Consider the following 27,218-nt stretch of genomic DNA (forward strand, 5'->3'; position numbering starts at 1 on the left):
ACGATTATCCTGTTCCCTTTTCCAGGCATTGAAGTTCCCAGTCTTCTTTGCAATGAGCAAGTAACAGTAACCATGTAACATGTAACAGTCCTGGCCAATGAGAAGTAAGGGGAATTTTGCTAGGGAAGCTTCTAGAAAGATGTTTGCTTCCTGATGAAAAAAGAGAGATATACAAGGTACACTCTCTCGTAGCAGCCTTTCCTTTCCTTCCTGCTTTATGTAAGGCAGTGTGCAACGGCCAACCTGAGGGCATGGGTGGCAAGTCTAAGGATAAAATGCCACCGTGTGAAGGATGGCAGAAGGGAAGAGATATCACTTGGTTGCTGTACAAACCCCAGTAGGTCCATTTGTAAGACTTCATTTTATGTGAGATAATCAATATTTCTACTGCAAAAGACCTGTGGGATACCTCACTGAAAAGAGTTGTTTCTGGGATGTAGGTTTCAAGTGAGAAAGTTCCCAGCCTCCTTTGTGGCTATGTGTAGTCATGTAACCATTTTCACCAATAGAATTTGAGAGGAAGTGATGTGGCCCACTTCCGGGCTGGCTGCTTTCAAGAAGCAGATGTGCTCTCCACACTATCACGCCTCTTCTGCTGGCTGGATGCAGAATGGTGGGGCCCTAGAGCAGGGATTCTTCACTTGGGGTTGGTGGACCAACATGGCTGCAGGTAGAATTCAAGGCTCTGAGAACTTGGATGGGAATGAAATTACATCTTTGTTTTCCCTAACCTCTGACACCTGGCATCTTCCATTAAGGATGGAGGAAGGGGCCAGGAACACTGGCTCCCACCTGCAATCCCAGCACTTTGGGAAGCCAAGATGGGAGGATCACTGGAGCCCAGGAGGTCAAGAGCAGCCTGGGCAACATAGTGAGACCCTGTCTCTATTTATTTTAAAATTTTTAAAATAAAATTAAAATTAAATTTTAAAAAAAGAATGGAGGGAAGAGACCCCAATAATGATAGCATCAGTGATCCTGTCCCCAGGAAAACTCACAGCTACTCTCATATCACATCATAATTTCAGTATCATAAGGTATTATTTATGCTTATCTACTTTGAAATTACAGTAGTTATGAGATCTACCCCTAGAACTTATTTATATCTTAATAAAGAAGCACATATATCCCTAGATTAAAAATGTGTTTAAATATTTTATAACTGCATTTCAATACAATTACTTTCCTCTGTAATTCTATTTATTTTATTTTATTTCATTGTATTTATTTATTTTTAGAGATGGGCTCTTGCTCTGTCACCCAGGTGGGAGTACAGTGGTACGATCACGGCTCACTGAAGCCTCAAACTCCTGGGCTCAAGTGAACCTCCCACCTCAGCCTTCCCAGTACCTGGGACTACAGGTCCATGCCACCATGCCTGACTAATTTTTTGTACAGATGGGGGTCTCACTATGTTGCCCAGGCTGGGATTTTATGTATTTAAAAGTATTCTGAGATGAGGTCCATAGGCTTCACCAGGCTGCCAAATGGAACCAGGACACAAAAACAGTTAAGAATCTTTGGCCGGGCGCGGTGGCTCAAGCCTGTAATCCCAGCACTTTGGGAGGCCGAGACGGGCAGATCATGAGGTCAGAAGATCGAGACCATCCTGGCTAATACGGTGAAACCCCGTCTCTACTAAAAAATACAAAAAACTAGCCGGGCGAAGTGGCGGGTGCCTGTAGTCCCAGCTACTCGGGAGGCTGAGGCAGGAGAATGGCGTGAACCCGAGAGGAGGAGCTTGCAGTGAGCTGAGATCTGGCCACTGCACTCCAGCCTGGGTGACAGAGCAAGACTCCGTCTCAAAAAAAAAAAAAAAAAGAATCTTTGTCCTGGAGAATGATGGCACCACAAGATGGACAGAACCTCACTCCCCAGATTTCTATAGGTAGGGAAACCACCCACGAACCAGCAACATTCACATTAGCTTGTTACACGAGCAAGAAATATATTCTGATAGTGTTAAGCCATGGAAATTGCGGGCTTGCTTGTTACTGCAGCCTAGCCTGCCTACCTGACCGATACACCATGGCAGGTGGTAATTTCATTATTTGCCTTTAGAGGCATCCTATGATATAAAAACCCAGAGACTCAGCCAGGGGAAGCATCTGGCCACAGGGGAAGAATGGAGAGTGGAGATTAGCATTGCTAAGGCCTCTTGATACTCACAGTTGTACCACTTGGTGCTGGGGCTCCACTCACTCCAGGTGGTGTTATAGTGCTGAGCCCAGGCCCTCACCCGTGCCCTGTAGGAAATTCCAGACTTCAGGGTGCTGGCTGGGATGCGGAGGGTGGGTTTTAGGTAGGTCACGTTATAGATTCTGGACTGGTAGAGAAAAGGGAGATGTTAGTGCACCAGCCGGGAATGAGGGGGACCAGTGCCCACCCTGGTTGCTGTCCTTAGCTGACCCCACCATGTTTAGAGCCATCAGCCTAGGTATTTGGTTGTTCGTCCTGTTTAGGTCCTTGCTTGCCACCTCTGTAACTGTGACCAGGCCAAAGCAACACAGGTTAGGCTCCCCGACTCATTAGCCGTATTATGTTACTTAGGCAAGTTGTTTAACCTTTCTGAGTTTTCGTGAGATAATTCAATCTCATCTGTAAAACAAGGGTAAGAGCCCCTACTACCACCTCCTGGCTGTGTGACCTTAAGTAAGTGACATAACCTCTCTGGACCTCAATGTCCTCATCTGCAAAATGAGGGTAATAAAGTGCCTATCTCCCTCCCCCCAGGGTTGTGGTGGTAAGGAAATGGGTTAACATAGGTAAGTATTTTGAATAGGGTTTGGTATACAAAAAGCACAGGGTGATCTTTCTGAAGGACTGGCAGGGTCAAGGCATCTCTCTCTGTCCTTCATAGGCTTCCTAGTGTCTCCATGGTCAAGTCCAAACTCATTGGCCTAGAATCTAATGCTCTGCCCAACCTAGCCTTCACTGAGAAGTGACCTCCAAGATGTGTTGTTAAGTAAACAAGGTAAGATGCAGATGTGTATGTGTTCTCTGCTTCCTTTTATGTTTTTGTTTGTTTGTTTGTTTTGTTTTGTTTTTTTAAAGAGAGATAGGGCCAGGCATGGTTCACACCTGTAATCCCAGCACTTTGGGAGGCCAAAGTGGGTGGATCACTTGAGTGAGGAGTTCAAGACCAGCCTGGCCAACATGGTGAAACACTGTCTCTACTAAAAATACAAAAATTAGCTGGGTGTGGTGGCAGGCGCCTGTAATCCCAGCTACTCAGGAGGCTGAGGCAGAAGAATCGTTTGAACCCAGGAAGCGGAGATTGCTGAGATCACACCACTGCACTCCAGCCTGGGTGACAGAGCGAGACTTTGTCTCAAAAAAACAAAAAGAAACAGAGAGATGGCACAAGGATCATTGCAGACAAACCTAAGATGGCCCCCAGGATCCCCACTTTGAATCATGTCTTTGTGTCATCTGGTCTTCTCGAGTGTGGGCAGGACCTGCTACTTGTTTCTAACCCATAGAATATGGTAAAGGTGATGAGATATATAGAGGATTTCATGGATGTGATTATATTACAGAAGACTGCAAGTCTCTCTGCCTTGATGGCTTTGCAAAGGGCACACGGGAAGGAATGCGCGGTTAACTACAACCAAAAGCCAGCATGAAACTGAGGCTCTCAGTTCAACAGCCTGCTAGGACCTGAAGGTCACCAATATCATATGAGCTTAGAAGTGACCCTTCCCCAGTTGAGCCTCAGATGAAACTGCAGCCCCAGCCCACAACTTGATTATAGCCTCCCGAGACTCTAAAGCAGAGAACCTGGCTAAGCTATGTTCAGACTCCCAACCCACAGAAACTGTGAGATAATAAATGGGTGTTGTTTAAAGCTGTGCAGCTGGTGGTGCCATTATTATGCAGCAATAGAAAATTAAGACAGCGATGAATGAACATACACATTTGCTTGTATAGACGAAAGCTCTCTCTAGAGGATGCACATGCCCTCTGCCTGCCCTAACCTTGCCTCCTTTTCCCTCCTGGCAAGAGACAGATAGCAGTCATCAGTCTCTGGGAAGAAAAACAGGAGGCTGCAGTCAGGAGAGAAACGTATTTCCATTCTAAGTCCTTTTGTACCATTTGTATTTTTATTTCATGTAACTATTACTTTTACCCTCCAAAAAAGCTTTAAAAAGTGATAAATGAACGCTGACGACGATGGCAAGTGAGCAACCTGAGTTCTCATCCTGTCACCCCTCTCCCTGCGAGATCCAGGGCTATGCACCTCCCTCTTCTCCTCCTCAGCCCCCGGCAGTTTCTTCCTGGTTCCTGGCAGCTCCATTTCTACTTGTGGTTGGAAGCACATTTGGGGAAATCTGGTGCAAAGTGAGCCAAGGGGAGTTTTTCACAAGAAAGAAGCAAAGTCCCAACAGATTGCTGGAGCAATTGCAGAGAGTTCAGAGATTTTCCTTTTACAGAGGAGCTGAGGGCGGGGTGTGAGTTGAGGGGAGACTAGAGAAGGGAGGGAAAATTCTCACTCCCTTTCATCTTTCTTTCTAAACAAGAGTAAACAAGAAGCAATAGCTAGATTACCGAAGAAATTGTACACCCTGGAAGGGAGCTGGGAACTGGGAAATGTTTTGTTAAGAAACAAAAGAGAAATCTGAGCTTCCAAGGAACTACTTGCGGTTTGTCTGTTTTCTTAACAAGAAGGCCAGGTGTTCAGGAGACCATCTCTGAGAGAAATGTCCATGGGAGGAAAAAGAGCACACAGGCTTGGGAGTTCAAATACTGGGCACAAATCTCAGATCTGGGCTGGATGCGGTGGCTCAAGCCTGTAATCCCAGCAGCCTGGGAGGCCGAGCCAGGGGGATCACATGAAGCCAGGAGATCCAGACCAGCCTAGACAACATGGCGAGACCCAGAGATTATCCCTTCAATGGGAATGTGAGGAAGGTGGATTCAGGGTAGGGAAACATGGGTGGCAGGAAATGACCTCCCCGCACACCGGCAGCAAAAATAGGGGGACTCAGCCACCCCCTGTGGATGGTCCCTGCCATTATTGACCTGACAGTTTCCTGTAAATCCTCTCGCTCTTTTTAAAGATGTCAATACATGTATTTAAGGAGGAACTCTACTGGCCAGGCGTGGTGCTTACACCTGTAATCCCAGCACTTTGGGAGGCTGAGGCGGGTGGATCACCTGAGGTCAGGAGTTCGAGACTAGCCTGGCCAACACGGTGAAACCCCATCTCTACTAAAAATACAAACATCAGCCGGGCATGGTGACAGCCGCCTGTAGTCCCGGCTGCTCAGGAGGCTGAGGCAGGAGAATCGCTAGAACCCAGGAGGTGGAGGTTGCAGTGAGCTGAGATGGCACCACTGCACTCCAGCCTGGGTGACAGAGCGAGACACTGTCTCAAAACAAACAAACAAACAAACAACAAAAACTCCACTACCACTACCGTGAAGGGAATGTCAGGACTAGCTGCCATGTGGACCAAGCAACAAACTGACCTTGTTTTCTTGGGAAAGTCTAAGCCTGGGGTGTGGCCTCTGCTCACTTCATTAAGAGGAATTAGTAAACGAGTCAGCTCAGAGAGACTTCCTCCTTACCCGGATGGCCTCAGAAGGGAACTGACATGGGTCACTGTCTCTTGAGTCAGTATTCTTCTCTCCAATAATAGGGTTAATCAAGTGAGCTGTGGATGTGCCACCTACGATCGCTTGTGTCCCCCAAACTGGGAAACACAGATGCAGCCCACAGCCCTACCTTTACAGATGAGGAGCGGCGAGCAGAAATACTCCCCTTCTCTCACGTGCGGGGTGGGGGGCCAGGAAGCGAAGGGACTTGCCTAGGGCAGAGCCGGGTGAGAAGCCAGGTCTCTAGCTCCTGGGATTTGCTATCTAGTCCCAGGGCCTGCCGCCTAGGCTCCTGGCTCCAGGGACTGGGCCTCTGCTGGTCACCCACCCTGTTCCCCAGAGGTCACAGAAAAACGTCAAAGCATGCCCACTCACATCTGCCGGGTCGTTTTCACTCCAAATGTTGACTGCATAGGTGAGATCATTATACAGGTAATTGTCAGGGGGATACGGGTTGCTCCAGGTCAGCAGCACAGTGTCGGAGACATTGGTGTAAACCGTGAGGTTTCCTGGGGCCCTGGGTTTCACTGCAGGAGAAGCGGCATCTGTGTGAGGATCTATGCAGTGACTCCCCCATCACCCAGTCCGGCCCCAGACTGCAAACCACAGCCACCACCCAGATTTCTGGTGGACAAAACCTCTGTAGCATACTTCTGGAGCACCACAGATTCAGAGCCACGATTTAATGTTGCTAAAATTCTACATAGAATTTTAGTGTTTATTAATTACCCTTTTTTCTTTTTGAGACAGGGTCCCACTGTGTTGCCCAGGCTGGAGTGCAGTGGCACAGTCACAGCTCACTGCAGCCTCAGTTGCCCAGGGCTCAAGTGATCTGTCTGCCTTGGGCTCCAAAAGTGCTGGGATTCCAGGCATGAGCCACCGCGCCTGGTCTTTTATTAACCACCTTTCTACAGTGAAGGCAAAATGTATGAGCCAAAGTAACCCAAACTTCAGCATTTTTTTTTTTTTTTCCTTGGGACATAATGTCGCTCTGTCACCCAGGCTGGAGTGCAGTAGCGTGATCTAGGCTCACTGCAACCTCCGCCTCCTGGGTTCAAGCCATTCTCCCACCTCAGCCTCCCTTCCCAAGTAGCTGGGATTACAGGCGCCTGCCACCATGCCAGACTAATTTTTTGTATTTTTAGTAGAGACGGGGTTTTACCATGTTGGCCAGGCTGGTCTCAAACTCCTGACCTCAGGTGATCCGCCCACCTCAGCCTCCCAAAGTGCTGGGATTATAGGCGTGAACCACCATGCCCGGTTTCAAACTTCAGCTTTTACAGCTGCATCCTTCACTCCTTTGGCCACATCTCCATACTTTATGATGATTTACTGAGTATTTTTCTTTATTTTGATTGATCTGTTTTAAAACTTGGTCTCCTTTGAAGCAATCATATCCCTGAGACCTCGGGTTATACTATGCATCACGGGAATATAATATAATGCATTTTAATATGCATTAAAATCAATATACTACAAATATATTTCATTTGTTTTAAAACCCAAATGTAGGCTGGGTATGTAGGCTCACATCTGTAACCCCAGCACTTTAGGAGGCTGAGGCAAGAGGATCAGTTGAGGCCAGGAGTTTGCGACCAGCCAGCCTGAGCAACACAGTGAGACTCTCATCTCCACAAAAAACAAATTTTTTTAAGTTAGCTAGGTATGGTGATGCACACTTTAGTCCTAGCTACTCGGGAGGCTGAGGCGGGAGGATCACTTGAGCCCAGGAATTGGAAGCTGCAGTGAGCTATGATCGTATCACTGCACTCCAGCCTGGGTGACAGAGACCCTGTCTCTAAAAAAACAGTAAACACGTAAAAATAAAAATAAAATAAAAACGTAAAAATTATCTTAAAGTTCATTCATGGGTCAGTTTAAATAACCTCCCAGCTACCAGCCCTGAGCAGACCTTCTGGAACGGCTGATGGCGCGGTGAACTGAGCCCTGCAGGGCCCTGGCCTTGAGTACTGCCTCTGCTGCTGAGAAGCTGTGTGACCTGAGGCAGGTTACTTGCCTTCTCAGAACTACACTTCATTCAACTGCAAAATGGGGACAACAACTGTCTTCTGGAAACTGGGGCTCAGAGAGGAAACATGACTTGCTCAAGGTCACACAGCAATGACCAATGTTTTAAACTCCTGTCACCACACCCCAGCTCACGTGAGGCTCCTGCAGGGACCCCAGGTACCAGGAGAAGGTCAGCCTTCCACGGTCTAGACCATCTGAAGCCGCAGCAGCTGACCAGTGGACACAGAACAGAAGGACTGTTCCCAGTTCAGTTTTCAATCAGCAGCAGGCATGCCTTCAAGCAAGCACGCCTCATCTCAATACGCCTTCCTGGGCACATAAGTTCAGGGCTGGAAACAGCTGAGCTGAAGGGGGCTTAGTGGTCTACTGTGCCCAGTTCTGTTTCAAAAATGGGAGGACTGAGGCCCAGGCAGGGGCAGGAATCCTATCAGATTTGGGAAAATACAGGTGGCTTCCTCCTGCTATTGCTGTGACCCCCCCACCTCCCCTGCCCACCACACCCTCAGCCCAGGCAGTTGTGGGAACACACCCACCCATGCCCGCCACACTCTGCCCTGCTCACCATGCTCGCTGGGCTTGAAGGAGCCCTTCCACAGCAGCTGCTGTCCAGCCCACAGGTCCAGCGTATAGTTGTCCATACTGACCACATCCTCCATGAGCAGGTGGCACACGCACCCCACACCGCCGTTGTTCTCGGGGACACACGTGTAGGTTCTGCAGACACAGGGGCTAGGTTAGGCTGGTCACCTGTAGGCTGGTTGGGCCCCACGGCTGTGCCTGGGACACGCCTCCAGGAACCGCATCATACTCTTCCAGCTTCCCGATCACTGATATAAGGCCAGATCTGGGGGCTTGGGAGCGGCCAGGGTGTGCTGGGGGCGGCTGACCAGGGTTGCCGCTCTTGCTGGCCACATGCACCAGGGATGCTCCTCACACCTGCCTAGCTGCTGGCCCTGGTCCTGGGACTTAGCTTGTCCCTGAAAGCCCATGAAAGGGAAGAACTGGTGGCACTAATTAACTTAGAACAACATAAGCTGTGCATCGCAAAATTTGGCCATCGTAGGGTAATTCCAGTGTTCCACCTTAACAGCCAACCCACATCTCATGGGCTAAGCCAGGGGTCTGCAAACGTTTTCTGTAAGAGGCCAGATACTTAATATTTTGGACTTCAAAAACCATACAATGTCTTGTGGTGTTTTTTTTGTTTTGTTTTGCTTTTTTTTTTTTTTTGGTTATTTGTATAAATTTAGGGGGTACAAGAGCTGTTTTTCTTTTTTTTCTTTTCTGAGACAGAGTCTCGCTCTGACACCCAGACTAGAGTGCAGTGGTGCAATCTCAGCTCACTGCAACCTCCACCTCCTGGGCTCAAGCAATTCTCCTGCCTCAGCCTCCCTAGTAGCTGGGATTACAGGTGTGCATCACCACACCCAGCTAACTGTTGTATTTTTAGTAGAGACGCGGCTTCACCATGTTGGCCAGGCTGGTCTCGAACTCCTGGCCTCAAGTGATCTGCCCACCTCAGCCTCCCAAAGTGCTGGGATTACAGCTGTGAGCCACTGAGGTGCCCGGCCTTACAAATGCAATTTTGATGCCAACCCCCAGATCTGTTCTCACTGGATATGCTGCCTAGTGGTGAAGTCTGGGGTTTTGGTGGGTCCGTCACCCAAATAGTTTACACTATGCCCACTAAGTAATTTCTTGTCCCTCACCCCCTCTCCCACCCTCCCAAGTCTTCAGTGTCTATTATTCCATTGTACCTGGAACAATGCCCATGTGTACACATTATTTAACTCTTACTTATAAGTGAGAACATGCAGTATTTGACTTTCCATTTCTGAATTATTTCAATTAAGATAAAGGAGTAGGCTGGGCTCAGTAGCTCATGCCTGTAATCCCAGCACTTTGGGAGGCCAAGGCAGGTGGATCCCCTGAGTTCAGGAGTTCGAGACCAGCTTTGCCAACATGGTGAAAGCCAGTCTCTACTAAAAATACAAAAAATTAGCCGGGTGTGGTGGCAGGCACCAGTAATCCCAGCTACTTAGGAGGCGGAGACAGGAGAATCGCTTGAACCCAGAAGGCAGAGGTTGCAGTGAGCCGAGATTGTGCCACTGTACTCCAGCCTGGGCAACAAGAGCGAAACTCCGTCTCAAAAAAAAGATAAAGGAGGGCCATGCAGTTTCTGTTACAACTACTCAATTCTGCTGATGTAGTGCAAAAGCAGCCTGTGTGTTTCAATAAAACTTTATTTACAAAAACAAGCAGTGGGCCAGATTTGGCTCACAGGCCATAGTTTGCCAGTCCCTGGACCATGCCAGTGGACACAAAGCACAGCCCATCTACCTTAGAATAATCATGGAATACCACCTCTACCTTGCGTGCTGGTGTGCCATATATCCCCAGTCTGCCCCGTAACTGTGTGTCTTGTGTACGTGATTATGTCCTGGGCACCAGTGTAACAAAGCATCCTGTGCCACCATGGAGTAGCCCAGGGAACCACCTGACTCCTATGCCAGGTCCCCTGGTCCATCCACCATCACACTGAACTCCACTCGCAACACTATTCCTCAATCAAGGGTCTAGTCCAGTGGTTCTCAAAGTGTGGTCTGGGTCCACCAGGTCAAACTCTTTTCATCATAATACAGGGACATTATTTGCCTTTTCACACTCTCTCACTGGCATACAGTGGAATTTTCTAGAGGCTACGTGACCTGTGATCGTGTCATTGATCTGATGATTTGTTGAATGGGGGTTTGCATGTTGTTGTGACTTAACATTTCTCCATTTTGGGCCAGGTACAGTGGCTCACGCCTATAATCCCAGTACTTTGGGAGGCTGAGGCAGGAGGATCACTGGAGCCCAGGAGTTTGAGACCAGCCTGGGTAACACAGTGAAACCTCCATCTTGATAAGAAAAAAAATTTTAATTGTTTTAATTTTTTAAAAATTACAAAATTTCTCCATTGTAAGTTCTAATTAGGTAAACATAGAACGATGTGTTACCTAGATCAAAGCCCTTTGGGTCCTCACTTATTTTTAAGTGTGAAAAAAGGTCCTCAGACCAAAAAGTGTGAGAACTGCTGGTCTAGTCCAATATTCCAGCCATATCTATGTGCCACATGGACCAACACTCCCAGCACGCGCTCCGCTGTATCTTACATAACATGTCCCCGGAGATGGGACCTCCCCTCTAACACCATACCCAATAAACAGCAGCAAACCATACTCAGCATCCTGCGCTCCAGCGCACCACCTGGACCCAGCTCACTCTTGGGCCAAACCCTTTGGGCACAACCTCCCCAAACCTCCAGCTCCAGCGCAGGCTTACTCGGAGGACTGAAAAACCAGCTGGTACAACAGACGGAGCTCGGCGCTGCAATTGGTGGGACCGCCCATCTTCCACTCACAGATAGAGATGCTCATGTAGTCGGAGACGCAGGTGGGCTCCTGCAGGACCTTCATGCTCCCTGGGGAGACACAGGAGCAGCCTAAGCGGCCAGGAACGCAACGCATAAGGAGGGGGACTTGCACCCAAACAGGACCAAGGGGAACAGCACAAAACCACAGTGCAGGCAAAGTTGAGGGCCAGCGCCCACAGAGCTGGGGCCAGGACCAGAGCTGCTGGAGCTTCCCAGCTAGTGTCTGGATGACTGTGGAAGCCGAAGAAATACCCATGGGTGCGGGGGCCATTAGAGAAGAACGAACCAAGTGCACCTTTATCTTACACAAAGTTGACAACTTGTTCTTGGCCAAATTAAAGAGAAAATATGTAGCAGTTTAAGGAGTGCCAATCCATCACACCAAGCCTGTGCCCTCGAGCTAGGGGAAGTGCCACTTCCCCATTTGCCCACTATCTGTGCCCCTCTTAGTTCCCACCCCTTTCTGCTCTCTCTGTGCTCAGGAGGCTGATACCACAGTCTTCATCACCAGGTACCCTTGGCCTTTGGTTTCCAGTTGGGTTTGGCCAATGGGAGAGAGGAGATGGATGGGCTGGAGGAAACATTGGCGCCCTCCTAGCTTGTCAGTGGCTGCGGCAGGACTGGAATCGGCAGGATGGACGCTGAGTTTGCTAAATTACCTGAACATGAGGCCACCCAGCCCCTGACCCTCAGGTGCCTCCACGCGCCCATGCTCAGTGCTACGCCCATCTCAGCTGACAACAACTTGCATAAGGGCTGACCATGTTAAAGAGTCATCTTAGATAGCAAATAAATACTCCAAGCTTATCTCATGTCCAGAACTAACTCCTGATTCCTGCCCCTCCCCAAAGTACCTTCTCTTCTGGCATCCTTCTGCATTTCAGAAATGACAACCACCACGTCCTTCCCAGTAGCTTGGGTCAGAAATCTTGGAGTCATCCTGGCCACTTCTCTTTCTCTCTCTCTCTCTCACCCCAATTCCAATCTGTCCTCAAATCTGCCTCCCAGAGGGATCTGGAGCCCCTCATTTCCTCCACTCCAGACCTCCCTCCAGACCTCCCGGCTTCCACCCTCGTCCTTTCTCCACACGGCATCCTGAGGGGTCCTTTGGAACATAATGGATGATGTGGATCCTCCGCTCAAACACTGCAAGGTCCTTTTTGATTCAGCCACCCTGTCACTTTGCTGACCTTCACTCCTTCCTCCTGCTGCTCACTCTCCTCCACCACATTCACTCCTGTGCTCAAGCCTCCCGCCAGGCTTAGTGAAGGGCCTCTCTGCCAAGAATGAGCCTTCCCCAGATATCCGCACGGTTCCCGCTTCCTCCAAGTCAGCTTGATGACACTTTCCCTGACTTCCCTACTTTAAACTGCAATCTCCCCACCCCACCCAGCTTCCCCAACCCCCTCTTACGCTGTTCTGTGTTTTTTTCCCATCACCGTTTCTTTTTTTTTTTTTAGACAGGATCTTACTCTCTCACCCAGGCTGGAGTGCAGTGGCACGATCACAGTACACTGCAGCCTTGACCTCCTGAGTTCAAGGGATCCTCCCACCTCAGCCTCCTGAGTAGCTGGGGCTACAGGCGTGTACCTCCACATCTGGCTAGTATTTTTATTATTTGTAGAGACAAGGTCTCCCTATGTTGCCCAGGCTGACCTTGAACTCCTGGGCTCAAGCGATCCTCCCGCCTTGGCCTCCCAAAGTGTTGGGATTACAGGTGTGAGCCACTACACCCGGCCCCCATCACTTTCTAACAATATTTAGAATTTACTGATAATCAGGGCCACCTGTCATTGGCTGTCCCCTCCCACTGCAGTGTAATCTCCATAAGGCCAGGTGATATACCGCAGGACCCTGGCCCACCATTAATAGTCAACAAATGAATGACTGAGAGGTGGTGACTTACCAGAGCTTGCCACCTGCAGCAGGACCACGCAGCTCACAGGGAACAGGAGCCCAGAGCAAAGCCACCCCATTGGGAGATGCCAAGGCACCTGCAGAGAGAGAGCAAGTAGGTTAGTGCTGACCTGTGCTTCCAGCAGAGCTCATCTTACTCAACACGCAACCCTCCCCTGCCCTGGCCATTTGTTTGTTTTTCCGAGACAGAGTCTCCCTCTGTCTCCAAGGCTGGAGTGCAGTGGTGCGATCTCAGCTCACTGCAACCTCCACCTCCCGGGTTCAAGGGATTCTCCTGCCTCAACCTCCCGAGTAGCTGGGATTACATGTGCCCACCACCACACTTGGCTAATTTTTGTATTTTTTGTAGAGACGAGGTTTCATCATGTTGGCCAGGCTGATCTCGAACTTCTGACCTCATGATCTGCCCCCCTGGGCTTCCAAAATGCTGGGATTACAGGCCTGAACCACCACGCCCAGCCATGCCCTAGCCATTTGTGTCTCTGTGGACAACAAGTCCTCCACGTTCACCGAACTCTCTCTATAATCATGAAACAACACCCAGACCCAAAAAGTCCAGAGGGTGAACCACACAACAACTGTCCCGGGAGATGCTTCTGGATGTGGCCTTCCTTGGAGAACCCTCTACATATGTTTCTCTGATTATTTCCTGAGGTTTAAATACCTGCTCTGTCACTGACTAGATGTGAACCTTGAGTAAGTTGTGCTTCAGTGCCTCAGTTTCCTTATCTATAAAGTGGGACTAAGAATAGCCCCATCTGATTGAGTTGTCGTGGAGATTAAATGAGCTAACACAGACAGAGCCCTCCAACAGTGACAGGAACACAGTATAACGTTACCAGTCAGCTTACTCCATACAGGCTGCTATAACAAAAATACCTTAAAGCAGGTAATTTACAAAGAACAGAAATGTATTGCTCTATTGGGTACAATGGTGTGTATCTCTAGTCCCAGCTACTCGGGAAGGTGGGGTGGATCACTTGAGTCCAGGGGTTTGAGACCAGCCTAGGGAACATAGTGAGACCTCATGGTGAATTTTTTAAAAATTGTTTTAAAAATTTTATTATTCAGGACAGACACAGTGGCTCACACCTGTATTTCCAGCACTTTCGGGGGCCGAGGTGGGAGGATCACCTGAGGTCAGGAGTTCAAGACCAGCCTGGCCAACATGGTGAAACTCCATCTCTACTAAAAATACAAAAACTACCCGAGTATGGTGGCAGCCACCTGTAATTCCAGCTACTCTGGAGGCTGAGGCAGGAGAATCGCTTGAACTGGGGTAGGCAGAGGTTGCAGTGAGCCGAGATCACGTCATTGTACTCCAGTCTGGGCAACAAGAGTGAGACTCAGTCTCAAAACAGATAAATAATAAATAAATAAATTTTCTAATTCATAGTTCTGGAGGCTGGGAAGTCCAAGATCACGACACTAGGAGATCTGGATCTGGTGACAGCCCATTCCTTACAGACAATGCCATGCTGCTGTGTCCTCATATGACAGAAGGGGTAAACACACTTCCTTCAGGCCTTTCATAAGGGCACTAACCCCATTCATGACCAACCACAGAGCCCTCATGACTTAATCACTTCTCCAAAGGCCCCATCTCTTAATATGACTACAATGGCAATGAAGTTTCAACATATGAATTTGGGGGAACACATTCAGACCATAGCACCAGCTATTATCATTGGAAAAAATGTTCAGAGGCCAGGTATGATGGCTCACAGCTGTAATCCCAGCACTTTGGGAGGCCAAGGCAGGAGGATGGCTTGAGCCCAGGAATTCAAGACCAGCCTGGGCAACAGGGTGAAACCTCATCTCTATAAAAATTAAACAAAATCAGCCAGGCATGGTGGTGCATGCCTGTAATCCCAGTTACTTGGGAGGTTGAGGTGGGAAGATCATTTGAGCCTGGGATGTCAAGGCTTCAGTAAGACAAGATTGCACCACTGCACTCCAGCAAGACCCTGTCATTAAAAAAAAAGAAAAAAAGAAAGTTTGGGAGGTCGAGGCAGGCAGATCACGAGGTCAAGAGTTCGAGACCAGCCTGGTGAACATAGTGAAGCCCTGTCTCTACTAAAAATGCAAAAATTAGCCAGGTGTGGTGGCACACACCTGTAGTCCCAGCTACTTGGGAGGCTGAGGTGGAAGAATCGCTTGAACCCAGGAGGCAGAGGTTGCAGTGAGCTGAGACCATGCCATTGCACTCCAGCCTGGGTGACAGAGTGAGACTCCGTCTCAAAAAAAAAAACAGGAAAGGAAAGGGAGGGGAGGGGAGGGGAGGGGAGGGGAGGGGAGGGAAAAGAAAAAAGAAGCAGAATCTCACGGAGTCAAGTGTGTACTTTTCCCCAGCACTCCTGGTACATAACGTCAAATCCCCTCCAAAAAGTGTGTACTAGGGCTGGGCGTGGTGGCTCACATCTGTAATCCCAGGACTTTGGGAGTTCACAACCAGCCTGGCCAACATGGTGAAACCCCGTCTCTACCAAAAATACAAAAAAAATTAGGCGGGTGGTGGTGGTGCGCACCTGTAGTCCCAGCTACTCAGGAGGCTGAGATAGGAGAATCGCTTGAGCCTGGGAGGCAGAGGTTGTGGTGAGCCAAGATCGCACCACTGCACTCTAGGCTGGGCAACACAGTGAGACCCTGTCGCAAATGGGGGGAAAAAAAAAAAAAAAAAAAAGCATGCACTGGATTATATTCCCTGCAACGTTTCAAGCGCCCATCCTTCACTTCCCGCTTGGGTCTGTCTCCTGGGGTCTTGTTCAAAAAAGCAGCTCTCAGGCTTTGTTCCGCTAGTGAGTACTTCTTTGCCATTAAAAGCATTTCTCTTTTGGCGCTCTGGCTGTTTCTGTGACACAGGACTGGTTCCAAGGCTAACCTCACAGGCTTGCAGCAAACAGGAACTGAGGCGTTGCCTCTGAAGTACTGTGTGCCGTGTCTGGGGCACCATAAGGACTTAAGGCCACCTCAGGAGCCCTAGGCCCCTGCTGGATGCTCTCCCAGTGACTTGGGCACACTTCAGGGCCCTCCCCAGCAGGGCTCCACCTCCCTCTCCACCTGGGCCCAGCGCCCATGTATCCCACGCCTGCCACCTACACTTCTTAAACACACCAAACTCAGTCCCACCTCCACGCCTTTCCTTTCTCTGTCCCCTCTACCTGGAGGGAACTTCCCTTCTTTCCTTTCTTTTTTTTTTTTGAGATGGAGTCTTACTGTGTCACTCAAGCTGGAGTGTAGTGGCACAATCTCAACCCCCTGCAACATTTGTCTCCTGGGCTCAAGCAATCCTCCCACCTCAGCCTCCTGAGTAGCTGGGCCCACAGATGTGCGCCACGAGGCCCGGCTAAGTGTTTCTATGTTTGGTAGAGATGGGGTCTCATTATGTTGCCCAGGCTGGTCTCGAACTCCTGAGTTCAAGCGATCTGCCCGCCTTGGTCTCCCAAAGCACTGGGATTACAGGCGTGAGCCGCCACGCCCGGCTCTTCCTCCCTCACTCGTGCTTTTCCTCTCTTCCCCTAATTTATGATGGCGCAAAATCCATGTGTGTTCAGTAGAAGCAGTACTTGGAGCACCCATACAACCATTCTGTTTTTCACTCTCAGTATTCCATAAACTGCACAAGCTATTCGACACTTTATAACAAAACAGGCTTTGTGTTAGATGACTTTGCCCAACTGTAGGCTAATGTAAGTGATCCGAGCTAGGTTAAGCTATGATGTTCAGTAGGTTAGGAGTATGAAGTGCATTTCTGACTTAATAATATTTTCAACTTATGATGAGTTTATGGGGACATAACCGCATCATTAAGAAACATCTGTGCATGAGACACATACACACAACTCACGTATCTCCGTAATGAATAAATTACCCCAATACCTCAGTGTGCATGTCAGAAAAACAAGGACATTCTCTGCATAACCACAATACAACCATTGAAACCAGGAAATTTACAGTGATGCATCACCGCTATCTCATCCACTGCCCCCATTTACGTTTTGCTAATTGCCTCAATAATGCCCTTTAGACATCCAGGATCCAATCCAAGATCGTTCATCACATTTGATTATCATGCCTTCCTGGTGACCAGGTCTTGGCTTCTCAATACTATTCTGTACTGAAAGGAACCAGAGCTCCTTAGAGAAATGGCTGATTCCAGGAGAAGGAAAAGTACCAGATAGGCTTGGAATTCTTGTGCCAGACAGTAAGGAAGTACTCAGCAGCTAGCTTGACCTGGACAAAATGGGCACAATTTGAGCATCAAAATGAATATTTTGGTACCCACTTGTAACCCTTGGAGTTAAAGTCCAGGAGTCTGTATTGACGCAAGTAAATAAATGGAGGAGGCCAGGTGCAGTGGTGTGTGCCTGTAATGCCAGCTTCTTGGGAGGCTGAGGCAGGAGGATGGCTTGAGCCTGGGAGTTGGAGGCTGCAGAGAGCTATGATCACACCACCGCACTCCAGCCTGGGCAACACAGCCAGACCTCATCTCTAATAAATAGGGAAGAAGGGAAAGCTCTATTTTACTATGACAGCCTCAAAGTAACTCCCTGCAAAACTTGTATATTAACTAATGAGTGAAAATACGTATCAATGAACATTACAATACAGAAACCTGGCAGACACCACCTTCACCAGGTGATCTAAATTAACCATCAGCAATGGGACAAATTCCCGTCATCATCTCCCTGAAACAATGCCTGAGAAGAGCACAGCATTTCTTTTCCTGGGTTCCTGCCAAGGATGCATAAATCATCTGGAAACGTCAGACAAATGTCCGCCGAGGCTCAGTCTATACAAGAACTGGCCGCTACTCCTCACGAAGTGCCGGGGGTGCAAAGGACAAGCCAATGTGGGACAACTGTCCCTTTTTAAATTGTCTGTCATCCTGACAGCCAGGGTCTGTCCCTTTCACCACTGAGTCCCCAGTACCTACAACGGCGCCTGGCACATAGCACGTGTTCAGTAACTGTTTGTTGATTAAATTCATTTTGGACATGACGTGGGGCCCCTAACCAGCTCAGCATGAGGCTGCAAAGCTCTCTCTAGGGAGAGGCTCCATATCTGCTCAAAGCCCGAACTCGTCTTCCTTGCTGAGAGTTACAAAAGCAAAGTCTCAAGTAAAGGAGGGGTAGAAATGGGGTGGTGGGTTCCCGACACTGATTTCCTCTGCAAGTCCCAGTAACTTTTACTCTCACAACTACACAGATGCCCACATTATCCTGTGGCAGAGATGGCAAAGGTGTCACTTTAGCCTCAATTTCGAATAAAGAGAAACAGAGAGGCCAAGACGCGTGTCCAAGGTCACACAGTAGAAGACTTTCACGGTAAAGTCCTCCAAAGGGAAACAGGGAAGTCGACAACCCAGTCAGGATTGACTGAAACATCCCAGCATGGTGTGAGGACTGATACTCTGTTGTGGAAGGCACACCCACACTTACTCATGCCCAAGTGCACACACACAGGCCGCAGCTAGCGTCTCAGGGATGCGTGGGTGCTACATTTCAGGAGAAATCACAGATGCGGTGGGAGAAGAGGCTTCCATGCACATCAGAGGCAAAAAGAACAAAGATGCAGGTGAGTAAAAGAATTAAAAAGATAAGTGCCACGTTATCGCGGTCAAGTAGGTGGCAAGAGGAGATGACAAGCTCCCGTTCTAAATCAAGAGATTTCTGAAGTGCTGGAGCTGGGAGGGGTCTCAGGGGTCACCTGCCGAGCTCAACTGCCAACCTGGACAAGGATGTCCTGCGAACACCCCACCTCTGACATGTCACCAGGCAGTTTCAGCCCATACCCTGCCACAGATGGAACATTCTCTCTTAGGTCTCAGTTAAACAGAGGCTGGAAACAGCCTCCTTATGTTGAGTCAAGGCTTTGTGTAAACAAAATCCCTGCTTGCCCAGCACTTACCTTGTACTTGACGCTTTGCTAGGTGCTTTAGAAGTATTACCTCACCGAATCCACACAAGAATGCTGAAAGGTAGGCTGTTAGCCCAACTGTCTAGCTAAGGAAACCGAGGCCAGAGAGGTGAAATAACCCATCCACCAGGACCCACAGCTGGTAAAAGCTCAGAGCTAGAATCAGAACCCACATTTGTTTGCTTCTGAGCCCACCGTGGATTCCAGTATACCAGTTCCTTCAACCTCACCTCCTAAAACTGCAGGCTGAACCCCATAAGATGAAATGAAATGAGCCGGGCAGAGCTGGCCATCCTGCTTGTCAATTTCAAACAACAGTTCCGCAAGTGTAGGATAAGAAAATCTGACGGAGCAGCAGAAAAGTCCTGGGGATTTTATCATCTGCAAAATCTCCAAACGCCAATGGTGAAGCAGCAATTCAAAAAAAAAAAAAAATGAGTCACCTGAGGTCGTATTAACAGAGGTATATCCATTTATAGAATGTTACATCTCACAACGGCAGGATACACATTCTCCTCAAGTTCATGTGGAATAATCACCAAGACAAGACTACATTCTGGGACATAAAACAACCTTAAGAGATTTAAGACATTAGAAATCATACAAAGTATGCTCTTAGGCCACAGTGGATTCAATTAGAAGTCACTAGCAGGAAGAAAGCCAGAAAATTTCCAAGTATTTGGAGATTTCTGAATAACATATGGATCAAAGAAGAAATCACAAGAGAAATTAAAAATATTTTTAACTAAATAAAAATGAAAATCACAAAGAAATCACAAGAGAAATTAAAAATATTTTTAACTAAATAAAAATGAAAATATAGCCTATAAAAATCTGTGCGATGTAGCAAAGTAAGTGCTTAGAGGGAAATTTATATTATTGAATGTATATCTTAGAAAGTTCTAAAATCAATAATCTATTTCCATCTAGCGTATGAGAAACAGAAAAGCAATATATGTCTAAAACAAGCAAAAAAAATACAAAATTAGAGCATACATCGATGAAATTAAAAATAGAAAATTAATTGAGGAAATCAATGAAATCAAAAATTGGTTCTTTGAAAAGATCAATGAAATTGATAAATCCCTACACCTAGGCAAATCAAAAAAATAAGAGAGAAGGCACAAATGAATAATAATGTGATATGGTCTGGCTCTGTGTCTCCACTCAAATCTCATCTTGAATTATAATATAAATTGTAATCCCCACATGTTGGGGGACGGACCTCATGGGAGGTGATTAGATTATGGGGGCAGTTCTCCCACGCTGTTTTTGTGATAGTGAGTGAGTTCTCATGAGATCTGATGGTTTTATAAAGGGCTTTCCCCCACTTTTCTTGTCTCTTCTTCCTGCCATCAAATGAAAAAGGATGTCTTTGCTTCCCTTTCCACCATGATTACAAGTTTCCTGAAGCCTCCCCAGCCTTTCAGAACTGTGAGTCAAACCTCTTTCCTTTATAAATTACCCAGTCTTGGGCATGTCCTTAGAGCAGCGTGAGAACGAACTAATACTATTGTAAATTAAAGAAAGGTTATTAGAGGTGGCACATGCCTGTAGCCCCAGCTACTGGGAAGGCTGAGGCAGGAGGATCACTTGAGCCCAGGAGGGTAAGGCTGCCGTGGGCTGTGTTCATGCCACTGCACTCCAGCCTGGGAAACAGAGAAAGACCCTGTCTCAAAAAATAAAAAATAAGATTTCTAAATTTAAAAAAATGGCACCACACAATGATTCAGGAGTTAATTCTCCAAGATGTAAATAACAATCCTTAATGTGTACGCAACTAACAACAGAGGGTCAAAATATGTAAGGCAAACACTGAGAGCAGCAAGGAGAAATAGAGAAATCTGCGATTAGTCTGAATAATAATATTATTGGATAATATTGGAAGCTGGAGACTTCAACACCTCTCTTGGTAATCGACAGATCCAGCAGGCAGAAATCAGTAAGGACATAGTTGAAGTGAACAGTGCTGCCAATGAACCGGCTCTAACTGCAGTGTGCAGCCACAGCTTGACATCCCTTTGGAAGGAATACTGCTGTCATGTACGACAACAACCAACACAGAGAGGGCCTAAGAATCCCAGGAGGCCTAGAAAGTCTTTACCTAAAAAGCTCTGCCCTCCTATACTGCGCAGCCTCACCATTCACTTAACACACACACAGAGTTTACCACATGCCAAGTTTCCTTTTACACCTTTTACATGTACGGATGCATTTAATACTCTATGAAATAGGTCCTATTTCTTTCTCCATTTTCGGATGAGGAAACCAAGGCACAGAAAGGTGGAGTGATTTGTCTGAGGTTGCACAGCTGTGACAGTCATGGGTCTTAAATCCAGCACTCGGCCTCCAAAGCTTTGGTTCTTCACCACTATCTGTCTAGAAGTCAGAGTCCCTAGTGTTTTGGGGGTCACTGACCTATCTGAGCACCTAATGCAAACCCCAAACCCTGTTTCTGGCAATGTGCACACACTTGATTCTGCATTCCATTTCAAGGATTCACAGAATCCCCAAAGCCCAAGTGAGTTCACAGAATCCCCAAAGCCCAAAGCCTCAGGTCAAAGGCCTGTCCTCTAAGCAGTGGGCAGCTTTTGAGGCTCTTTGAGCAGGGGAGTGGCAAAGTTCTGAGAAGTCTGGGGGGATGTGGGCAGTTAGCAGTTGCTGAGGATGAGGCTCACCCTGCCTCTTCTCCACATCACAGCCAGAGCCATTTTAAAATCAGAAATGAGGCCAGGGCCAGCTCACACATCCAACACCCCCTGGCTCCTAAAGGGCTTCTTCACAGGGGCCACAGATCCCCAAGGGGTTCACAGCTCATCAGAGAAGCATCTCTGACTTAGAATAAAATCCAAGCCCTAGAGTGAAAAAAGCCAGTTGCCAGAGTACACACCCCCTGACTCCATTTATGTAAGACTTGAAATCACAGAACTATGGAAATGGAAAACACATCAGTGGTTGCCAGGGGCTAAGGGGGTGGGTTAGGAAGGGAGTTGGATGTGGCTATAAAAGGAGAACAGGAGCCATCCTTGTGATGATAGAACTGTGCTGGATCCTGGCTGCATACACAAACCTATGCCGGGATCCTGGCTGCATACACAAACCTAGGCCGGGATCCTGGCTGCATACACAAACCTATGCCGGGATCCTGGCTGCATACACAAACCTATACCGTGATAAAATTGTGTAGCACTAAACCACACATGTGTATGCAAATACAAAAATTAGTACAAGTAAATCGGGAAATCCGAACAAGGTCGATTGTATCAGTGTCAACATCCCAGCTGCGATACTGTATTACAGATTTCCACAATCTTGCCCTTGGGGGGAACAGCATAGAAGCGGGGGTCTCTTTACGATTTATTTTTCTTTTTCTTTTTGAGATGGAGTCTCACTCTGTCGCCCAGGCTGGGGTGCAGTGGCGCGATCTTGGCTCACGGCAACCTCCGCCTCCCAGGCTCAAGTGATTCTCCTGCCTCAGCCTCCCCAGTAGCTGGGACTACAGGTGCGCCACCATGCCTGGCTAATTTTTGTATTTTTAGTAGAGATGGGATTTCATCACATTGGCCAGGCTGGTATCAGACTCCTGACCTCAAGTGATCCGCCCGCCTCGGCCTCCCAAAGTGCTATGATTACAGGTATAAGCCACCACGCCTGACCTCTCTATGATTTCTTCCAACTGTGTATAAATCTTTAGTTATCTGAAAATAAAAAGTTTAATTTAAGAAAATGAAGAAAAGAGCCAAGCCCCCTGACAAACTAGTTTCTGCTTACCCCCCTAACATTTCCCTCCTATCCCCTCTCCCTCTTCTGCAATCCTCCATTGGCCTCTGAGCCCTGGGATGCACTCCCAGCTCTCCCCTCTCCAAGTGTTTGTACCAGAAACACTTCAAAAGCCTTCTCTGAACCACCTCATCTAATGCCGGCCCTCCCTGTGACTTCTTATCACAACACCCTGTTTATTTCTGTCATAGTACTTATCACTATCTCTAATCAGATTAGTGAGGTTACATGTGTGAATGTTTATTTTATTTCAAGATGCAGATAGCAAAGATAGATAGCTTTGACTGCAAAAATGTTTTCAACATCCCCAGATTTCTTTTTTTTTTTTTTTTTTTGAGACGGAGTTTCACTGTGTTCCCCAGGCTGGAGTGCAGTGGTGTGATATTGGCTCACTGCAACCTCTGCCTCCCAGGTTCAAGCAATTCTTGTGCCTCAGCCTCTTGAGTAGGTGGGATTACAGGTGTGTGCCACCACACCCAGCTAATTTTTTGTATTTTTAGCATAAACAGGGTTTCCCCATGTTGGCTGCGCTAGTCTTGAACTCCCGACCTCAAGTGATTGACCTGCCTTGGCCTCCCAAAGTGCTGGGATTACAGGCGTGAGCCACTGTGTCTGGCTTAGATCAAAATATGCCATAAGAAAAAGACAGACGGCAAGTGTGTTAGTCCATTTTTGCATTGCGATAAAGAAATATCTGAGACTGAGTAATTTACAATTACAAAGAAAAGAGGTTTAATTGGCTTATGGCTCTGCAGGCTGTACAGGAAGCATAGCACACATATCTACTTGGCTTCTGGGGAGGGCTCAGGGAGCTTTTATTCACGGGGAAGGCAAAAGGGGGGCAGGCATACATGCTCTGCTCGCTGCTTTATCCCCAGTGCCTAAAACAGTGCCTGACATAGGTATAGTATGTGTTCAATAAACATATATTAAATGAATGAATGGTTAAAATTCAGCAATAATAGGCTGGGCACGGTGGCTCACACCTGTAATCCCAGCACTTTGGGAGGCTGAGGCAGGTGGATCACCTGAGGTGAGGAGTTCACCAACATGGTGAAATCCCGTCTCTACAAAAATACAAAAATTAGCCGGGCATGATGGTGGGTGCCTGTAATCCCAGCTACTCGGGAGGCTGAAGAAGGAGAATCACTTGAACCCGGGAGGCAGAGGTTGCAGTGAGTCGAGATCATACCATTGCACTTCAGCCTGGGCAACAGAGCGAGGCTCTGTCTCAAAAAAAAAAAAAAAAAAAAAAAAATTCAGCAATAATAAATTCAATCTTTTTTTTTTTTTTTTTTTAGATGGAGTCTCACTCTGTCATCAGTCTGGAGTGCAGTGGTGCAATATTAGCTCACTGCAACCTCCGCCTCCTGGGTTCAAGCGATTGTCCTGCCTCAGCTCCCCTGAGTAGCTGGGACTACAGACAGGAGCACACCACCACGCCCAGCTAATTTTTGTATTTTTAGTAGAGACGAGGTTTCACCATGTTGGCCAGGATGGTCTTGATCTTTTACTTCGTGATCTGCCCACCTCAGCCTCCCAAAGTGCTGTGATTACAGGCGTGAGCCACCGCGCCTGGCCTCAATAATCATTTTTAAACATGAACCAGGTCCCAAGCTTTTGTCCATAGTAACTGTATAAGAAGTGCTTATTTTGTGCCTGACACTGTTCTAAGTACTTACAATATATTAATCAATTTGGTTCTCCCAAAGACCCTATGAGGTAGGTGCCATTAACATTCCCATTTTACAGATGAGAAGACTGAGGCACAAAAAGGCTAGAGCACTTGCTGGTGGTCGCAGAGCCATAACCCAGGCATTGTCACTCCAGAATCCATGTGTTTAAGGACTGTGCTTGCTGACCCTTGAAATGCAGTCCCCAAAACCCTGGAACTTTGTCCGGGGAGCCCCATTGGCCTGAGACCCATTGGCCTGAGCCCCAGAGAGAGCAAGCAACAAGGCCAAGGTCACAGAGTTTTTTTTTTTTTTTTTTTTTTGAGACGGAGTCTGGCTCTGTCGCCCAGGCTGGAGTACAGTGGCCGGATCTTAGCTCACTGCAAGCTCCGCCTCCCGGGTTTACGACATTCTCCTGCCTCAGCCTCCTGAGTAGCTGGGACTACAGGCGCCTGCCACCTCGCCCGGCTAGTTTTTTGTATTTTTTAGTAGAGACGGGGTTTCACCGTGTTAGCCAAGATGGTCTCGATCTCCTGACCTTGTGATCCGCCCGTCTCGGCCTCCCAAAGTGCTGGGACTACAGGCTTGAGCCACCGCGCCCCGCCCTTGGTCACAGTTAGGAAGTAGCAAAGTCGGTGAAGGCCCCAGCCAGGAAGTGAGCAGAAGCAGGGGCCTGGGAAAACACGCCTGCCAGCAGGAGAACACACTTAACTCGCGTTTTTAAAAAACTCGGGGGAGATTAAGTGATTAAGCCTTGAAATGTCAGAAGCCAGCAGCAGCCTGGAAGCAACCCAGCAGGGCTCTTTCCAAACCCATGGCGGGTGGAGGGGGGGACGGGCAGAGGAGTGGGGGCGCGCACGGGGTGGTACAGGCCTTCTGCTCTTCTTCCCTCTGGGCAGAAAACCTGGCTTGGAGGAGGGGCTGGTTCTGCATACAATATGCAAGCAGCTCTGTGACAGGTGGCATGTGGAGAGGAATCCAGGGACAGCAGGGGTTTCAGGTGGGGGCTGGGGGCTCTGGAGCCGCTGACCCCTGAAACTCCACGATAGAAACTGGCCTGAAACCTCACCTCCTGTGGCGCAATCAGTTAGTCATGCTACTTATAAGAAACCAGCTCAGAGCTTCCTCTGGCTTCTGGGACGGCTGGGCTGGGCTGGGCTGGGCTGGCAGGAAGCTAGGCATGCACGTCTTCCTGGGACAGCAACCTTCCCAGAACTGAGGTTTCCAGAACCAGCAGCCACGTCAGTGGCCCCACGGGGATGGTAAGGCAGGCCAGGCCAGGGTTCCAGAATGGCCTGGGCTCTGCCTGGTTTGCTACATCCCCAGCCCAGCCAGTGGGAGGGAGGGGAGGCAACAGACTGGCTCTGTAGCCACCAGGAACACAGATCAGCACCCTCCAAAAACAGCATCCACCAGCCTGCTGTGGTTCACCCGTCCTCACCCACTAGCTCAAATACCTCATTTATTCTCCTTCTCTTTTTTTGTTTTAGAGACAGGGTCTCGCTCTGTGGCTAGAATACAGTAGCACCATCAAGGCTCACTGCAGCCTTGAACTCCTGGGCTCAAGGGATCCTCCCGTCTTAGCCTCCCAAGAAGCTGGGACTACAGGCACATGACACCATGTTCGAATAATTTTTAAATTTTTGTAGAGATGGGATCTCTTTCTATGGCCCAGGCTGGAGTGCTGTGGCACAATCACAGCTCACTGCAGCCTCAAACTCCTGGCCTCAAGCAAACCTCCTGCCTTGGCCTTCCAACGTGCTACAGGCATGAGCTGCCATGTCCAGGCATCGTCTCATTTATTCTTGCTGTGGGTGTTTTCCAAGCACTTCCTGTAGGCTGGCTATTATAGATGCAAACAGCCCATTCATTCATTCATTCATTCCTTTCTTCTTTTAACAAATATTTGAGCAAGGAAGAAGTTACTGGAGCGTTTTGAGCAAAGAAGTGACATGGGGAGACTAAAAACGACCTCTCTTGCCTGGGTGGTGGGGGCACGGGTAGAAGTGGGTACCAATGAGGAGGCTGCCACTCTGGCCCCAGAGAGAGGTGCCAGGGCTTACACCAGGCTGCGGGGATGGGGAGGTTGAGAAGGGGCTGAATTCTAGAGCTGTATTGAAGATAGAGCCCACAGAATTTGCTGACAGGATGGATACTGTGGGGTGGGAGAGAGAACAGGAGGGCTAATAGGAGTCAAGAATGGTTCCAGAGCCACTGGCCTTTTCCAAGATGGCGGCCTGTGGGGGGAGCCCGTGTGAGAGGCCAGCCTGCTGGGCAAGGTGCAGGACTTCAGATTAGTAGAGGAGGCTGTTAGCAGGCCCTCAGGAAGGCCCTCCCTCGTCCTAGGGGGTCAGGTTTCTTTAGCGGGGATGCCCAAGAGTTCTCCCGGGGAAGGGGGTCCCGCATCCTGCCTACAGCAGGCACTCAATACGTGATCATGTGTATTTTATTTCATTCTTATTTTAACAGGTATACAGTGTTTCCTTGGTGCCAGACACTGGCCTAGGTGCTTTAAGCTCTCCCTATGAGATAAGTATAATTATTAAACCCATTTTACAGATTCTGAAGGGTTTTTTTTGTTTTGGTTTGGTTTTTTTTGAGACAGAGTCTCACTCTGCAGTCCAGGCTGGGTGCCATGGTGCGATCTCAGTTCACTGCAACCTCTGTCTCCCAGATTCAAGCAGTTCTTCTGTCTCAGCCTCCTGAGTAGCTGGGACTACAGGTGCCCACGACCACGCCCAGCTAATATTTTTGTAATTTTAGTAGAGACACGGTTTTGCCATGTTGGCCAGGCTGGTCTCGAACTCCTGACCTCAGGTGATCCACCTGCCTCAGCCTCCCAAAGTGCTGGGATTACAGGTGTGAGCCACTGCGCCTGGCAGATTC

General features: G+C 48.3%; 1 protein-coding gene across 5 annotated transcripts in view; it reads right to left on the minus strand.

Moving 5' to 3' along the window:
- IL4R (interleukin 4 receptor) overlaps window positions 1–27,218 on the minus strand; it is a 50,688-nt gene that overhangs the window by 10,198 nt on the left and 13,272 nt on the right. For 2 of the 5 annotated variants that reach the window (XM_025370946.1, XM_025370950.1), the window contains exons 2-7: window positions 22,445–22,577; window positions 12,950–13,037; window positions 10,953–11,091; window positions 8,191–8,342; window positions 5,973–6,124; window positions 2,170–2,326 (exon numbers count right to left, since the gene is read on the minus strand). In XM_025370946.1, the coding sequence (XP_025226731.1) occupies window positions 2,170–2,326; window positions 5,973–6,124; window positions 8,191–8,342; window positions 10,953–11,091; window positions 12,950–13,019 (670 nt within the window). In that variant the 5' untranslated portion in view covers window positions 13,020–13,037; window positions 22,445–22,577. Of the gene's footprint in view, window positions 1–2,169; window positions 2,327–5,972; window positions 6,125–8,190; window positions 8,343–10,952; window positions 11,092–11,897; window positions 12,149–12,949; window positions 13,038–22,444; window positions 22,578–27,218 lie in introns of all 5 variants that reach the window. The other 3 variants (XM_025370947.1, XM_025370951.1, XM_025370949.1) reach the window with 3 other exon arrangements.

The sequence above is a fragment of the Theropithecus gelada genome, chromosome 20, assembly GCF_003255815.1.
Source record: "Theropithecus gelada isolate Dixy chromosome 20, Tgel_1.0, whole genome shotgun sequence".
Taxonomy (NCBI): domain Eukaryota; kingdom Metazoa; phylum Chordata; class Mammalia; order Primates; family Cercopithecidae; genus Theropithecus; species Theropithecus gelada.